This window comes from Apaloderma vittatum, unplaced genomic scaffold, assembly GCF_000703405.1.
Source record: "Apaloderma vittatum isolate BGI_N311 unplaced genomic scaffold, ASM70340v1 scaffold5079, whole genome shotgun sequence".
Lineage (NCBI taxonomy): Eukaryota > Metazoa > Chordata > Aves > Trogoniformes > Trogonidae > Apaloderma > Apaloderma vittatum.
The window spans coordinates 14,488-32,723 of NW_009734501.1; the positions used below are offsets into that span (position 1 = coordinate 14,488).

The following is an 18,236-nucleotide window of genomic DNA, read 5'->3' on the forward strand; positions in this document are numbered from 1 at the left end:
GAATGACGATAGAGTCAGACTCTTGGTCTCCAGTGAAAGGACAAGAGGTGGTGGGTACAAGTAGAAACGCAGGAAATCGCGCTTAAACATGAGAAAAAAAGGTTCTTTACCCTGAGGGTGGTCAAACATTGGACAGAGAGGCTGCAGAGTCTCCACTCTTGGAGATGGTCAAACCCTGACCGTGTGTGGTCCAGAGTAACGCACGCTGGTTCACCTGCTTCGAGCAGGGGGTGTTGAACTGAATCTGTGAATGTCTCTCCCCACTTCAGCTCTTCTGTGAGCTGCTTTTCGGGGTCATCCAGCTACTCAAAGGCAACATCCTAACCTGGGGAGAATTATTGACTCAGCATCCCAGTGAAATTACAGGGATGATTTGAGGTCAAAAGGATTTTAGCTGCAGCGCAATTTCTACAAGAGATAGTGTAATGTTTTTAATTTAGTTACCCACTATGTAGCTAAGGAGTCCTTGAAAATTTTATTTCCTTTGTGATCCTTCTGTTTATGTCAGATGTCTAGGGCTAGGTCTATCTGCATTATTGCTTAAATCTCTCCGAATTATTTCTTTGAGGCCTTTGCTTCCAAGTGTAAACAGCGGCTGGTTTAATGACATTGCACAGATTGCATTCCTCCTCTGTAAAGAGATTTCAGTCTTAACCTGAAGGCTATGGTTGCATGTGGAATTGAGAGAAGGCTTTTGGGGCCTGACAAGTGTTAAAGCCATGGGAGAGACCAGACTGTGACTTACATGTAGTAGGAGATGTTATCTTCCATGTTTTGACTCTGTTGTCTTAGTCAGTCTTACTCTGGCACTTTATGAACAAGAAGGACTGTACCAAATAACGTGCTTCCTAGCAACTCCTTGTGGCCCATGTGAAAAAAAAAAAACCAAACAACGAAATAAAATGTTGGATTCATGCGTGTGACTTGGCGTATCTGATAATTCAGTGCTCGGTCTCATTTCTCAGAGCTGTCTGTAAGGTTTGTAAAAGCTCATTGTTACAGTATGTAGCCCTACATCAGCTGGGCTTCGCTAGATGCTTTGTGCTGCCCCTGTTCGGGTGGGTTTTGAGGTAGCCGTTTAGAGGTGTGCAGTATAATTTTTCAAGCATGAACCATAGCAGGAGCACAGGTAGGAATTCTGCATTGGATTTGGCTAAGATGCCAAACCTAACACTTCTGTTTTAGGGAAAATTCTTGAGAGATCTGTAAAAGCCACAAGTGGTCGGGACCTTGGTTTTACATCTCATTAACAACCAAAAGTGTGTATAACCAGAAGTTATTAGCAGCTGACGTAAGATATTGTTATGCTAAGAAAAAGTGGTCTGTCACCTTTTAACCTGTTCCAAGTAAAATAAATAACTGACTGCTAATTTCATAATGAAGCTGACAGCATTCTTGCTGGTGTAAATCAGGTGTAACAAAATAGAAATTTGTGGATTAAGATAACTGAAATGCTTAGTCAGGTCTATTTTATGTCTGGCAACTGCTTGACTATTAAGCAAAGAATTCTTAAATTTTAATTCCATCACAGGTGGACAAATACACAGAAAACTGTTGGAGTAAAACTTGCGTGGCAGTAACTTCAGGCATAAAGACACTGGACTGGAGAGGTTAAATAGATGTTCTTGGCCACATAGGTCTGACTCATTGCAGGTGGAAGCGATGCTGTCCTCTCACAAAATTCTAACCTCTTCATGCTTTCTTTCCATCCTGTCCCTCCCTTTCCATTCCACCCTCAGAAATGCTTAGGTGTGCCCGAGAACAGTTTGAGATGCTTTTAGATGTACAGACTTGCTCACAGGCAGCCTTGACTTTTTTTCCTTTTATTCATCCAGATCCTGAAACTACTCTTGCTCATTCCGCTTTGGTTTTTAGCAGAGGTGCAGGCTGGATCCCTGTATCCTTGGATCTCAGGAGAGATAGATTAGGTACAGTCCAGCGATTTCTCAGGATCCAAACTCTGCTACATGAGTGTAGATTTTTGCTAGCAGTTTCTTCTGTGCTGGCTGAATCTTGGCCAGAGACTGAGTGTTTCTCTGGGCGGCAGCGCGTGATGTGCTGGGACTCGGAGCCAAAAGAACCGCGGGTTCTGCTCGTGCACAGCAGTCTGAAGTGCAGCTCAACTTGTCTTCGTGGGACGTTAGGGAGAGAGCGGGCTGATTTCTCATCGGTGTCCTAAACTGGTTCTGAAGCGGTGGGTGCCATTGGACTTGGATTCCAAAGTCATCTTAAAAAAAAGACTTGAAAGTTCATTAAATTGCTGGCAAGGCTTCTGTTGATTCTGGAGTTAAGGAGTAAGCTTGATCTCACCGTACTTAACGTGAGGATTCCTCCTGACTCCTGGAGGTTGGCTTTGCTCTGCAAACAGCACCCCAGGAGGGACCAGTCCCCTTTGCTGGGATTCCGAGGCTGTTCTTGGTCCTGACTGATACCTGAGTTGGCTGCAAGGGCTCTTTGGCTGCTGGAGGCAGCCGCCGGCCAGGAAAAAACCCGCCGCTGCCAAGAAAAATAGAGGCTTGCATGCTTATTGCTGGGATTGCTCATGCATGCCATAGTAATTAAATAATAATACCACAAGGATGGAACATTCATTTTAACTGTCAATCATCCTTGTGCTGGAGAAATCGGGGAGTGCCATGCCTGTCTTATAGAGGGATTTGTAATTTAAGCAAGCCACAGGAGAGGTATGGGATCTTTTTTTATTTTGTTTTTTTTTTAGACTTCAGGAGTTTTTCATTTATTTTTCTGGGATGTGCCATCTGGATTTTTTTTTTAATTTTTTTTCCCTCCTTGACAAGATGTCTGCTCTGGCCTGTTTCTTCACAGCTGGAGCTCCAGAAAGGCTGAGGACATCTGTTTGTCTTCACAGTTAATGGTCAGAGTCTGCCCGTGATTGCTGGCTTCTGCTTCTAGCTGGCCCGTTTCCTCATTTTTGCAGTGGAGGGGAGTTTATGCCTGCCCTGCAGCCTGCTGGAAACCAAGAGTATTTGAATAGTTTCTTCCACATCTGCAGCAAATGCTGCATCCCAGCTCCTGAGACTCTGCTCTTGTGTTCTGGAGACTGCACTTCTGAGTTCCTGCCACACGAGCCAGCCCTTTTCGAAGGCTGAACTGATTTTATTTTCCTTTTCTCTGCAGCCCAGCTGTTATTTTGCTGGCTTCTGTTACAGCACTGAGGGAATACCTCCATCCTGCTTGGGTTGGGTGCTACTATTAATAAGTTGCTTCCTTCTATTTTGTGAGCTGCACTGCAGCCTTACCACAGACCTGTCAGGCCCAGTCCCTGGGACAAAAACCCATCAGCTTTCCCTGGGCAGACCACAGGTAGAATTTTACCTGCTTTACCTTTATGAGCTTTATAAACTTCTAAGATTTAATTTTTTAACAATTTATGCTGCGTGGATTTTCCACGGCAGAGGACACAGACTGTGTTCTTTTCTGCTTGAAATGGGCTTGCGCTGATATTTCTAGCTAAAATTTGCAATCCCCTATCCAATTCCTGGTGATGTTTACTGCAATTATTGGCACCTCAGCTCTACCTGCACTACAAAGGTTAATTGCTTTCTGCATGCTGGTGCAGACTATTTGAAGAAAGGGAATCTATGCTCACAAGTGGTGCTAGAAACGCTATTAAAACTCCAGTATGATGCTCTAAGAAGTGGCAAGTGCTTTAGGGAGTCAGGTGAGCCAGATAATGAGCAAAATGTAGACGTATTTGCAAACCTGGCTGCACTGGAAGCACCTCTCAAAGTCACTGCTGCTGTTACGGCCACCAAGTGCACATCGGTAGTGTCCGAGTTGTGATAGACCAGCAGGAGCTTAATACTGTCGTGGTTTGACAGTATTAAGGTATTAAGTATTTGACAGGGGCAAACCCTTTTAGAATTGACCAGCACACTGCTGCCTGCCTTTGCTTGTGTGCTTTTTCCACACCCACCTTGCTTTCTGCCTGCTGAAAGGTGATAGATCAATATTGATTTAGCTCAACTTGTAACGGTCTGGGAATTATTTCAGATGTCATTCAACCCTCTGCTGCCTTGTGCTGCTTTCCTGCTGGAATTGTGATCTGTACCTGTTCTCTTTCACCAGCAGAAGAAAAAACAGGTTTTTTGAATGAATTCCAAAAGTTCTCAATAGGCATAGGGTGAGTTTTTTGTTTGTTTTAAAGATTTTAAGCATTCATTGGAGTTTTTCTTCTCCTTGGTGTTTGAAGGGCGGCATCTTCCAGCTTTTGGGACATGGCTGGCAGGCTTAGCCTGTAAAAATCTCTGTTGAGACTTTTTGAAAGGCTGGTGTCTTTCATACACTGTCAGAACTCAGACTGAAATGCTATCCTGTGTTTGCAATGCTCCTGAAATTGAGGACAAAATGTGGCACGTTACTGGCTAATCCAAGCTGAATTGCCTGTTACTGAACTGTAAAATCCCATTTTTTCTCTCACCTTCAATATCCTCCCAAACACAGTATGTTTGGATCAAGCACGTGGTTTAGGCAGCAGACAACAGTCTGGTCTGGAGACCTTGCATTGCCTGAATCCATGTAGTGGCCACAGAGATACAGTGATCTCAATCTTTGTTCTTCTTCTCTTTAGATCCTAGAATCTCCAGATCCTCGAATCACAGATCCACGGCGGACCTGGATCTCCTTTGTTCACCGCCCAGACGATGGCAATACCTCTAAAAGGCGATGCAAAGGGAAAGACAAGAAATTAGTAGGTTATGGCTAGATTGTCACCAGCTCATAAATGTGTTCCGCTCCTACTGCTGATGCTCAAGGTGTTCTGTATGCTCCAACTTTGGCCTTCCCACCCCGGAATGTGCTGCATCTTCATTTTTTTTGTGTTTAATTTCTCTAAGTATTTTGGAGAGGTGTGAGACAGTAAGATAAGATATGTGAGAAGTGTGGCTAGATGGCTATTCTAGTAGGCAGAATAAGAAGCTTAAAGGCTGGTATGATACTTTACTGGTATGAGAAGATACGGAAGCAGCAAACTTCACCTCCTGCCTGTTGTGCTTCATACTGTACATATGTACTTGAAGAACCAGTTAGTGTTTACCTGAGCAAAGTTTATCTTCCCACATAAAGACATGAGTAAATTCCAAGTGCTGGAATTCATAGCTGGCTGGAGAGTTGGTTTAAAATTTACTGCTGAAGTTGAATTGATAGTGAAGGGGGCTGCTCCTATGGCCGATGGCCCTGTAGAACTGGCTCATGGCTGTGAGGATTTTTGGTCTGTCAGGGCAATTGCCGGATTCTAATTCACATGTTTTTCTTCGGTTACTTCCATAGCGTGGCCTTGTTGGGCCCCCAGGACCTCCGGGTCCTCAGGGACCTCCAGGAGCACCTGGTGCTGAAGTCACCCGGGAAGTCCTTCTGCAGGAGTTTAAAGAGATATTAAAAGGTAAAGACTGTAAGAACTTTGTGGTTTTGTGTTCTGCTTCTTTTGGTAAGCACCATGGCAAATAAAGAACTGGCTTTGCAAACATTTGCCTTAAAGCATTTCCCTATCTGACAATCAAAAATTTGAAAAAATATTTCCCCAGTGTTGCTTAGTTCAAGCTGAAGAGTTAAGTGCGGAACTCTAATTGCACAACTAATGGCCTCGTAGACCAGGCTCTTAAACTAAGCCTTTTATTCTTCTATACTTTTTCTTCTCAGAAGCCCTTGAGCGTCGAGCATCCCTGGCTGTTTCAGCCCATCCTAGCCAGCTGCCTCCACTTCTGCTCTCCTTGGAGGAAGTTTCACCCCACAGACGTGTAGAGGAGGCTTTCCATTGCAAGCTAAAAGGCCAAGTCGTTGTAGATAAGAAGACCCTGGTAGAACTTCAGAACTTCCAGTCGGTGAGAAGGGATTACAGACTGAACCTGTGCAGCTTGCAACAGCCATTGTGCGTAGATCCGCAGGAGCTCCCTGTGTCTGCAAAGCTGCTGCGGGGGCTCTGTAGATAAAGGTGTTCCCTGAAAGCGCAGACTAATCCCAGAAGCTCATCTCAGGCTTGGGTGCTGTGAATATAATGCTACTTTCTTTTTGTGATTGACAGAAGTAGGAGCTTGCATGGTGATTTCAACACTGAAGCTCAAGTGCAGTAAGACGGATGTTTAGCTTTGAGTCCTGACAAACCCAAGAGGCAGATTTTCTTCCTCTCTTGCAGCCCGGCTGAGTCTCGTTACCGTTCTTACTGAAGTTCTGACAGGTCTGTGCAAGAGAAGGCTGTCTCACAGGTCCTAACAACAAGCAATCTCTTTATTTTGGTTGATGATGGAGAAAGACTTGTCCATGTTTGGCATTAGTCCGAAGGATCTGTTCTTTTTTTTCAGTGCACACCCTGTTTAATTTCAGAGTAACCTTCAGATGTAGGAGAATATCAGAGGCAGACAGAAGCCATTGGTTATAAATTTGTGAGTCCAAATAAAAGCCATCATTTTGTTAGATGGGCCAGTCCTGATGCTCAAATTCTTCCCATAATGTTTTATAGATAAGTTACCTATATAATGTTGTTATATCCATGTTATAATGACAAGCACACCACCCTGGGATGCTGTAGGGCATTACCAGCATGGTTACAACAAGCTGTTGAATTCGATATTAAAACTTATACTAACCATTTCTGAACCAGCTGCAAATAGGATCCGAGTTTGAAGCGTAAATGTAATAGCTAAACCCGAATAATGACTTGGTAATTGAGGAGACTTATTTTGGACTTTGGAGTCACAAAGCCTGTTTAATAGCACAGAGCATTCAGATGCTTCTCCCAGCTGCAGGACTAGGGGCAGTGGCTGTGTTCTAAGCGGGGTGCTTTCCTGGATCTCTCCCAAATACACTTGTGGAAGCCTGGTTTGACAGCACCGTGGGTGCTGGCACGGAGGCAAGACTGTACTTGAAGTGTGGGCAGGGCTAGAAGGATCTGCTGCCTCATTAATTAGGAGGGGAAAATGTGAATAAAGACATCTCTGCAATCAGCGCGTAGGCTGATGCTGCTTCCCAGGCTTTGTTATCGTGCGCCTAGTTTCTTTCTAATTGCTTCTGGCCCTGAAGCTGCTGTGGGAGGCCTCTGGATGCCAGCCTTTCGGCTTTGGGACAAGAAGTGTCTGGTTTTAGCTTGTGCTCTGGTACTGGGGAATTCAGCAGCGAGGGAGACAGTGGGTGCTCTGGCAAAGATGAAAACATTGTCTTTAAACAGTCCAAAGTGGAGAGAGATAATTTCCCTTCCTCCGTTCTGTCAGCTTAATCGCATGAAGAAGCCAACAGTTTGATACTTCTCAGTGAGATTACAGGGATTGACTCTAATTCCTGGATTTGGAATTTACCCAAAGCTTTTTGAGATACTGGAAAGAACTGTACTGAGAAAGAGCCTATCGCTTCTTCACTCTGCGGTTTGAGTATGGTGTGTAAGTCACTCTGACCTCGGGTCTTGAGAGAGCATGATGGTTTTCTCATCCTTCCATGCCAGATTTCCTCCAGGAACATTCCATCCCCCTCTCTCCCTGGGTCTCACAATTTCCTTTGTATCTAGAATGAAAGTTGTGATACTCCTTGAGGTCAAGTTGACTGTCTACTGTTGGCAGTTGAGTTTTATTGCTGCTTCAGGAGGTTGGTGCACAGGCTGGGTTATCCTTTTCTTTAATAACAGATAAGGCAATGCTTCATTTTCCGTGGTGTTTACCATCGGAAAGCTAAACTGGCAGTTCCCATCTCATTTCTCTGAGCATGGCTCCCGTTTTTCACCAGAAATAAACTGTGGGGTGCATGATCGAGACGTGGGGATAGGAGAAGAACCGAGGAAGAGAGGCTGACCTCAGTTTGTACAGGATGGACACTCACTTGGTTGTTTGCTCTGGCCACTGAAATAACTGTGTGCAAGTAGTTTCTCAGACGGAAATCCCTGCCGTGGTGGAAGCAGCGAGGTGAGCGTGCTGCTGTGAGGAGCTAATGCAGCAGGGAGCTCTCACTGGTGCGGGGTCTAATGGAATATTTTGCCCAGAGGACCTGTCCCTGCGTTGGGTATTTCCATGAGTAAAAGAATAACAAAGCCACAGAGAGAGGGCATGAAGAAACAGGAATGTTTTATCAGTGATAATTTGCTGGTGCTTAAAATTGCCTTCCATGCTCAGCCAGTGTTTTCAGAATTATGTTGCTGATTCTGCTAATAGCTGTAACAAGAAAGGAAAGAATTAACTATGCAGTGCAATTTTGCTCGTTCGGTGAGGTAAATCGAAAATAGCGGTGCCAAAAATGACGGCCCAGTGATAGCACAAGCACGGAATCAGTGTCCTCCCGCAGCCTTTGCGTTAGGTTGGCTGTTGTGTTGTCAGTGTGTGCGTACATAAAGGAAACTGAGCTCCTTTGGTGTGCAGGTGTGTGCACACAGTGCACGTTGGTAAACAGAAAGACTTGGAAATCCTGGGATGAAACGTAGTGTTCTGCAGTTCATTATTATTGTTCTCCCTTTACAGGTAGGTAATCTTATGAGAAATGCCACCGCTGTTGCGCATGGATAGAATTTCACCACCACATGTGTACATAAAACGTTTCTAGTAAAGTTCTGTTTCATTTAAGGCTATAGTTAGGTCTTGGTAAATAAAGACTGGGAACTAATGTTTTGTGAGGGATCTGCTGAAAAAGGGCAGGTTAGTCATTTCACTTCTACCGTGTAGCAACTCTCCAAACAAACACCACCAGACCCAAACATCTGCAGCCTTACTTCCTTTCAAAGAGAAAGCTAAATAAATTATTCCTGCCCTGCCCTGTGAAAGCTGGCAATTTTTGGCAGTGATGGACCAGATGGTGGAGACAATTAATCAAGGTGTTCCACTACTTTTTTTTTTTACCTTTTTTTTTTTTTTTTTTTTACACTGAATAGCACCTGTTGCAACATTGCTACAAATTTGTTCACCCTGTCTCAGGACCCTTCCGCCATCTAAGGACTGGGAAGCATACTCAAATGTTGAGTTGTTCAGAGCCCTCAAATTTCGTGTTTGCGCATGTTTTAGGGACGTGGCAGGGTTGCGTGCCTTTGCAGAGACAGATCTGAGCAGCCCTTCTGTCCCGTAAGACTGATGCGGGGCAGATCTCTCCGGGCAGCCTTCATGGGGATGCGCTCACATTGCACCGAATGCCCTTGCGGTGGAAGCAGAGGCTGACTAATGCGCATTATTGGCCCGTTGAAGCCACTCCTGCTCCTCCCCAGCTCCAGCCAAATTCATACGAGGCAGGCCAAAACAAACAATAAACATTTCTCGCGGAGTTTATTTTAGTCTGAGTCAGATAATCTGCTGCGAGTTTGACTTAAGACGGCTTCCTTGTCGTGAAAAGAAGCTGTGTGCTATTTTACTACGATTTTGCCTGTTCTGTAGAATCCAAGGCTAGAACCAAGTGAAACCAAATATGGAAACTGTAAGAATCCAAGCAGCTGGGTTTTAACAGTATCGAAGCCACCTGACTCAGACCTAAAGTGAGTAGAAGACCTCTGGAGACCCATATGAGTGTTTCCTGTGTTCTTGTTAAACAAAAACAATATGTAAGGTTCCTGGTTTCTAAGCTTGATGATCCTACTTGGCCCTATCTAGGAAGTGTTTGGGAGTAGTAGGGACCTCTTGACTCAAATAATGGGAGATCTTGTGTATCAGAACATCAGCGGAGGCTAGAGGCTGTCAGGACCAGCAGATAGGTCAAGGTGAGTTAGAAGCATTTGGCAGAGAGCAAAAAGAGCATCTTCATGTCTCATACAGATCATTTTGCCTTTTGTGGGTATCGGATGTTGCGAGAGAGCCCTCCTGGAAGCTTTGTGTTGGGGTGATGCGGCAGCAGCCTCGCAAATTTTGTTTCAGCTTTGTTTTCAGGCACGTCAGCTTGTTCTTTGTCAGGGCCAGAGGTAATGGTTAAGAGTGTTGGGGAGCTCTTCAGGGTTTGCTCTTCTTGTCTTACAGCCTCTAGCCAAAGGAGCTTTTCTCCGGGGGACAGGTTTAAATCTGGCAACGGGACGTTTCACAGCACCTGTGTCTGGCATCTACCAGTTTTCAGCCAATATCCACATCGGTGAGCGTTGGCCACCTCAACCTCTTTTTGCATTGGCCAGACACCAGCAACTGGTGGTCTGCTGTGTTGTGGAAGCGCTTATATTTCTTTTGCTGTTTTCCGCAGACCACAGCGAGTTGAAGAGTAAAGTCCAACTCCGAGCCAGAGATAACGTCCGGGTGTTGATCTGCATTGAATCTCTGTGCCACCGATACACGTGAGTTACTGCCAGTGCTGTCTTGGCAATTCTTTTTCTCAGATGGGCCAATGTTTCAGCCAGCTGTGGAAGTCAGGTTCACCAACAGTAAATTTTATGTGATAAATGCTTGCAGAACTTGTCTGAAGCGAGTGATTCCATCTGGCCTTTACAATTTATGTCCTTTTAATTCTGATTTTTAACCTTCCAGTGCTAATTGCTGGAAATAGCTGAATATTGCGTATGTTGAGAGAATTGTGAATGAAGTCAGCTGAAACGGGATATAGCCAAAGGTGCTGAATGCTCAGCTATCATCATAAACACACAGAGCGAAACACTTTAATTTTGTGCCAGAGGTTGTTAGCTCAATTTCTCTAATTTCAGCTGCATCCTGAGTGGATCACAGCATCTCGCTCATATTGCCGTGGAAGAGTTGGACTGATGAGGAGAATGACTAGGTGGGAAATAGAGGTGAATGGATCCTGAGGCAGAAAGTTCAGGGCTTGCATACAGGGATACGATACCTTCTCACGGGTAGATTTGCGAAGCTACCTACGAGGATGCAAAAATGAAATTGATCCTGCAGATCTCTGAGAGTGAAAAGCTGCCACCCATCCTGCTCACCTCTCTACTTTGTCTTCAGTGACAGAATCATACAGAAAATCTAAATTCCAAACAACAGTAAAAACTATTTTCTTAGACAGAACTGGCCCAGTTGTTAATCGTTTAGGTAAAGCTCTCTGATGTCTGACTCGGGGGGTTCGTCAGTTGTCCAGGATCACGGTTTATGACCGGTTGTCCTGCGAGGCTGTCCCCAGCTGAGTGAGTTGGGCAGCGGCTGGGAGTAAAGCAGAACCAGCCCTGGCTCTGTGAGAGACCTCTCTCTCCTGTGGTGGGTGAGAGCACGACGGGTCTGGGGCATGGAAGGAAGATGGGAGGAGGGATGGGAACCTGTCTGGACAGACATTCTGCTGGCACAGGCTGAGCTGCTACCTGTGCTTGTGGAATTTCCTGGGGATGTCGGCATACTCAGTCATTCATGTGAGGGAGCTGGAAGAGCCCTGAGGGCTTTCGGCTGAGAGAGATGGAAACTCGGAGGCAAGGAGACAGTTGGAGTAGAAGAGATTAATGGTGGGAAGTTCCCACCCCGGTTTGGCTTTTGGCAGGATATGACACACAGACTGAGCTCTTCAGTCAAGGTGGTGCCAAGTGGCTTGTGCTCTCTGGGCCAAATCGCCCCTACTTTTTCTGCATGTTGTTTCCTTGCAAGGGGGCTGGAAATGGCACGTTTGCACTTGCTAGGTTTTGTCACTAGCGCTTCACGGAAAAAAGGGAGGAAAGGGGTTGGTTTTTCTTGGGGAAAGAACTAGATCTGCTAGCGCTGGCCAGGCAGATTTCAGAAGAACCAGCCAGGCACGGAGCTCTCTGCTTTCATCTTGCTTTGGAACTGAGCTTTCATGGGTTGTTCTGGTTGTTGATGTCTCGGGCACCTCCTTCCACCCTGAATCCTGTATAGGAGGCAGAGTTGGGGTTCTGTAAAAACAGAGGATGCCACAGAGAGCAGTTGTCCTACATCTTGCCACTGCCAGGAATATGATGGCTATTAGAACGTGTTATTAGAAAAGAACAGTGCTTGAGGGATGACCTGGAGCTCCCTTGACTTTTAACTGAAGCACAGACTACAGGACCTTGAGAAAAGGCTTCGGTGAGAGCAGATGGCTCCCAGTTCCTGCCTCCCGCTGCGACTGTACACTCTGCAAGTCTTCTGTTAGATGTTCCACTGAGGGCAAGGTTCTACCATTCTCTTCTCAAAGCAGCAAGGCAACAGGCCGTCCGTGTTTAGTTCAGACAGGCACTAGAACCACCAGGCCCTGTTTCTAGGGAGGCCGTGAGGCTATCATCATTCCCCACGCAGCTGTGGTGACAGCCTTCAGTGTTTAACCTGCTCATTTTTCTTTCACTTCTGTTTAGGTCTCTGGAAGTCATCGCTGGTCTGGAAAGCAACAGCAAAATCTTCACGATCTACGTACACGGTTTGCTGCAGCTGCAGGTAAGCCCATGCAGACCGGGAATCGCTGCAGCCGTTCTCTTGGCAGGCTGTGGAATTATTTACTGGCAAGGTTGAATTCTCACCAGGAGGTGGGGAAGTTTTTATTAACCTTCTTCCTGAGGTTAACGAAGTTAAATGCCTTACCCGGGGTGACTAGAGAGGATCTGTGGCAGGAGCAGGCACAACAGCCAAGCTCGTGTGGCACATTCTGATCTTAAGCCACAGAAGTAAGCTTCTCTCTAAGAAAGCACAATAAATATTTTTCTTTCTCAGGTCTCCCATTGCATTGTCAAGATGGCAATTGCAATTCCCGTTTCGTAGAAGGGAACCTGAAGCACGTGTGGCCCCTTGAGTTTCCACCCAAAACGATGCTAGTGTGCAGTAGGGATCTAGTTAAGTTTGACCACAGAAAATTTCTTCCAAGTCAAAGCTGTAGTGCTGCAGTAAAAATGTCCAGTCAGATCCTGTTCCCAGGAAGCTTCTGTGCTTAGTTCGTGGTAGTGAAATGCTTTTTCCCTCCTTTCACGCTGGGATGAATTGTCAGATATTTTCCCTCTCATTCTCTCTGCAGGCTGGTCAGTACACCTCCATATTCGTGGACAACAGCGCTGGAGCTCCCATCACCATCCAGAATGGGTCAGACTTCATGGGCATGTTACTGGGCGCGTAACGCCAGCGGCAGCAGTGCCGAAGGGAAGGGTGTGAATCAGAGCCCTGCGGTGTATATTTGACTGAAGAAAGCTTTTAATTTGACTCTTGAAGACTGCTTCCTCTAACTGTTGGCATCTTTTCAAACAAGCAAAGAGCCTTTCCTTTCACAGATACTTCAGCTTGCTTTCAGAGGCTGCTGCTTTTCAAGGTCCACCACCATTCATCATAAAAAAACCCCAACCCAATACTTTCATAATTCAGAAACAAACTCTGTGGCGTTTAATTTGTGCTTCACCAGACGCTCACTGAACGATACACTGAGATTTGGAATTTGTTGCGTTATAACTTTATTTCACAAACGCACTTGTAGTCGTCACGTCTTTCCGGATTGATTGTGGGGTGTTTGAGTTTGTAAATGAAGGATTGAGAGGGAAAGTAAAATAGTGACTGTACTCGATGTATAGTGGAGGAAGGAGACAAGGATTTGCCAGCAAAACTACTTTTTTCATACAATTGTCAATGGTATAGGCCCTCTCCTGTGTTCAGTTGGATATGTTTGACAAGAAGTATGTTGAATTCTCAGACAATGCCTGCTTCACAGACAGGAATCCAAGGTCTGAACACTTTAATTGTGGTTCTTTATATCTAAGTGTTTCCTTGATCTTACTGACGAAGCGAGTACCTCGCTGCCCGTGCAGTTTTGTTTTTATGAAAAGGTAAGACCAAGGGCACCAGTTCTAGCCTGAACTCCCTTATTTGTGTTCTTATGTTTTAGTAAGAGATACACGTGGTTTTGGGCTGCATCACAGGAACAGCATCCCCTCAGGTGCCCTGTAATCATTTTTGAACGTGTGGGATGCATCACACCGGCTGTCAAAAGCCTGGCAAAGGCAGTGAGGAGAGAGGCCTCGCATCATATACGTCACCTATTTTGTATTTTTTCAACTGCAGTGAAATACTGAAAGAAAACGTGGAGCAAGGCTTACTTCCATCAGGTGGCCAGGGTCAGAGGGAGTCTGTCTGCGCCTTACCTGGAGGTTGGAAGTGCTGTCAAAGACCCTCCAAAAGACCATCCAGTGAATGTTTTCTGGATTTCTGCATATAAGCACGTGAGATCGAGCCCTCAAAGCAGCTTTGCATATAGCTCCAGGCTATACAGGCATTTTACCGAAGTAGAAGGGTGTTGAGATTTCACGGGGTGAAGTTGTTACCTGAGATGTGGTAACACCTTTGCGATCGAAACAAATCCCACACTCATCCAACGTACCCCTGTAGCTTCCCCCTTTCAGCAGACACCCGGCCCTTTTATTCATTCAACTTAGCTAAGGAAATGGTTGTATAACAGCGTCATAAATAGGTGGTAGCACGGCCCCAAGTGGAGTCCAGAGAACTCTTCCTGAATATTTGCAGCAAACGGAAAATATCCCTGGTGTAGGGCTGCCTTTTTCAATCAACTTGATATCTTTGTGCAATGAAGACACAGACTGCTGGGGACAGCAGAAGGCATGAAAAAAAGAAATCATCTGTTGCTGGGTCTGTTGCCCAGGTTGATCAATACCTGAAGTTTCTATAAGCTCCGGGAACTGCTGTTGAGGCTGGTGGCAAAAGATGGCTTATTTCAAGAGCTGTGGAAAAATCTGCTGTAAAACAGGCACGGCTGAAACTTCTTTTCATCTCCATTATAAAATCTTTGAGACAGAGCTTTAAGAGTACTACATCGTATTATATTCATCCTCGCTCCGTATTACATGGTGAAATTTATTATTGTAATAAATTGGGTCTTTTCATGCGTGACTTACAGCAACATAAAGTGTTGTCACATTCAGCACACATCGGTGTATTGATAGGTTTTTGTTGTTTCAGTTTGTGGGTTTTTTTAAACCAAGTCTCACTGTTCTTGGTAAATCAGAGTTAAAATATTTATTTTGCTGTAGACCTAAAAACGTGTGTCGGAATTTGTTTTGGGGATTTGCGACTTGTTTTCCCTTCTTCGCTGTGTTTTACGCTCACAGTCTTCTTGGGGGGAGAGGAATTGTTCTGCTTTTCTCCCTCATCAAGCATGAGATTACCCATCCAGCAGTAAAATGGGGAAAAACGGCTCGAAAGAGCCGAGAAGCGAGCGAGCTGAGGGCGGACCTCCGGTGTTGAGGCACAAGCGGACAAAACTCGTGACTAATGTGGGCACGAGTCTCCTGGCTGGGCTGTGGCCGAGACAAACACTCTTGCGAGGCTTCTGTGCTGTTTGGAGAGCGGGGAGATTAATGGTGTGCGAAGCGAAGCTTCAGTCCTCTTCTGTAGTCATAAAATTTATAGTCCGAGAAAATTTAAGGACTCGGGAGGACTGAGTTTGGGATGGAAAAGCTGTTTATAACAAAATAAACCCCGTGTGCTTGAGCCTATGGTGTAATGGCCAAGTGTGTTAATCCCAGCCCGTGGCTATTTGTGGCATGCGAAGGGAGAAATCTAAAAGAGGCTCAAATAAAAAGTCTGGTTTGTGTTTTTTTTTTCTTCCGAGTCCTTCCAGCATGCTCAGCACGCCGTCTGCACGAGCTGAGGCAGGGGGATATGACGGGGCACCTTGCTAACAGCGGCTGTGGTTTCTTCTTTTTTCACATTCCTAAAGGTTTAGGGGAAAGTGGAGGTGAGGAAAACTACCTCTATTCTTAGGGAATGAGTTTCTTTCTCACCCCCAGCTTTGAGTTCCTCATGGAAATGTTTGCCACAATCACCTTCAAAAACTTTCAAACACCAGTAACTTGTCCTCACAGGCATAACTTTGGGTATTACCGACTAGTGCCAGACCACTTTCAGGAAAGTTATTGGGATGCTCCACACAGATCAGTCAATATTTACTGAAACTTTGCTGCCTTCACCACGCCCCTGCTCACTCATCTTCCTCCCAGCCCCTTCCTCACACAATCTTTTGAGTATATCTGCACACACAGCAAAAAGCTGGGCAAAAATCACCCAGCAAAGCTCATGCAAATCAGCGTGGGGATGTTTTGGTTAACGCTCTACGCTGATCCCTCTTAAATGAGGGAGGTCTATTCACTACCCAGGGTTTTAAAATTGCCTATGTGATTTTTTTTCTGACCTGGGAGCTTCTTGCTTCTGGGGTACTAGCACCGAATTGGATGCTCCAGTCCCAGCGGACTCTCTGAGCTCAATATTCTCGTCACCGTACGAGAACACGCGTCGCACTTTCCTCTTACACAGGCTCCCATATAACCAGACTGCTTCGCTGCTCAGCTTCTAGCTCAGAAACAATAAACCAAACCACCCTAGGATGAGCGTTGACTGCTATTTTCAGTGTCTATAGAAGTGATTATCTTCACTTACAATTCCTTTTTTCCTAAACAGAGCCCAGCCATAAGTTTCCAGCTTCAAGGTAAAGTTACTTAGCAAGGCAATAAATATCAGCGCTTTGTGCTGCTGGGATGTGTCTCTGCCCCTGTCTAGAAGGTCTAGTGGTGGTAGCAGGTTTTTTATCTCACAAAAAGTGCTGTAACCGTGGTCGACGAGTCTGAAGGAAAGCCCACGGGGGTTAGGAGCTGAGCAAGGGTTGTCCCATTCGCACCCTCGCTCTCGCTCCTTCAGACACGTCGCAGCGACCTGCCAGGCGCTGAGATTCCACTTGCAGGCACTGTGGGAATATTTTCCCTGGCTGGGAGCTGGCAGGTTACGAGGTTTTAAGTTCTTTTCAGATTTCATGTTTTGTAAATGATTTCGATGCCACGCTCCAGACAGGCTCCAGGGGTATTTACGTGGGATTAGCAGCGGGTTGCCTGCCTTTCCTCACTTGATAGAAGAACTCCTGACACATGTAAACTCCCTCTGAATGGCGGGCTATTCACTGGCGAGCAAAATGATTCATTTGTTGTATAAAACTTATAAATAGATGTGGGTTATTAATCAATCCTGAGGAAAAGGATGAACTCAAACAGGAGAGACGGACCCTTTCCAAGCTGCTTCTCTGAGAGCAGCCTGCAAAGAGAAATGATGGGAGGATAGTTAAACGCTTCGTCTGTAAGGAAAACTCAACGGTAATTCAAAAATGATTCTGAATTGGTGACTGTAGTAAAAAAAACAGAGTAAAATTGGCCCTGTATAGACATGAATCCTCTTTGATATTTAGAGATTAACACCACACACTTGGGCACCGTAACTACCGTGATGGAGAGAGCCCTAGCAGCAGACTCCCAATCTGTTAAGGTTCCACAGAAATTTAGAGAGCTGGTGACCCTGTAAAAGTACCAAGAGAATCTTTGTTGCTTTGTGCCCTGGGTCTTATCTATGGAAAGAAAATACCAAACTCTCATTGATTACAGAGCTGATTCTCACCCAGCAACTTTATTTAAATGCTCAGGTGAGGCTGGTATCAATGAAGACTCAAAGGCCAAAGTATCAGGGACTCAGGTGAAGCAAATTTCCTGCAGGACAGCTCATTCCCTGCAGAGCTCCTTCTGGGGCTCAGAATTCCCTAATAAATAGCCGATGGGGCAGTGGCAGATCGCTATTTGTGGCGATACTGGTGATGAGCTGGTGCTGGATCACTGTGGAGCGGAGAAGATGCATCTGCTGGTCAGTCCTGCAATTTTACTGTTTGTTTGATGGTTGGGGAGAGGGGATGAAAGAAGGGTTTCTTTGTTTTGGTTGCACAAACCCTGGTTGCTACAGCAGGGTTTGCAGAAACCCTCCTGGGTTGCGTGCTGCAGGCTCTAGATGTACAGATTTATTTGTGTGGCTGGCTCTGCAGAACATCCCCTCGCTGTGCTGAGTAGCAAGACGGCTCAGGTGTCCCCATGTGCAGTGTTAGGATGTTGGGGGATGTTTTCTCTACCGCTAGGACTTCTGAGCAGTGATGTGCTCTGATAAAAAAACAAGCGTGGAACCCAGCGTTGCACGGGGAGCAGCACTTAGTATTTCTATAAAATCTTCCTGCAGGTTTTGTGGATTTAAAAATTAGGATCCTAATCTCATTTGTGGACTTGCTTCATTGTAAGATCTGCTCTGTGTTTTGGTTATTTGCCACAGTTTGGCATTTTGGTAAAGGAAGCTTGTGTCTGCTGCTTGTTTGGTATAAACACTATTTGCATGTTTGTCTTGTCACAGGTTTCAGTGTTTATTTCTGTGTTTGCCTGCTGTTTGCTCTCCTAGCTGCTCGCAGAGCAGATGCAGCTCTCTGCAAAGGAGGCTCAGCCGTGCCACTTGCTTGTGAAAGTGGCCCTGGTTGCTGGGGTGGGGACAGAACGGTATTTGGAGCTTTATCTGGCAGGAGAAACTTGGATAAGAGTTTGTGGTCTTGCTCTATTAAGCAACCCTCTT

The 18,236-nt window shown here is 45.5% G+C and overlaps 1 protein-coding gene across 1 annotated transcript in view; it reads left to right on the top strand.

Moving 5' to 3' along the window:
- FAM132A (family with sequence similarity 132, member A) overlaps positions 1-12,930 on the top strand; it is a 15,890-nt gene extending 2,960 nt beyond the window's left edge. Inside the window, exons 2-8 of the mRNA XM_009876298.1 lie at positions 4,592-4,711; positions 5,290-5,401; positions 5,659-5,840; positions 9,927-10,035; positions 10,141-10,231; positions 12,182-12,260; positions 12,832-12,930. Of these exons, the coding sequence (XP_009874600.1) occupies positions 4,592-4,711; positions 5,290-5,401; positions 5,659-5,840; positions 9,927-10,035; positions 10,141-10,231; positions 12,182-12,260; positions 12,832-12,930 (792 nt within the window). The remainder of the gene's footprint in view (positions 1-4,591; positions 4,712-5,289; positions 5,402-5,658; positions 5,841-9,926; positions 10,036-10,140; positions 10,232-12,181; positions 12,261-12,831) is intronic.
- Positions 12,931-18,236: the final 5,306 nt, after the last annotated feature.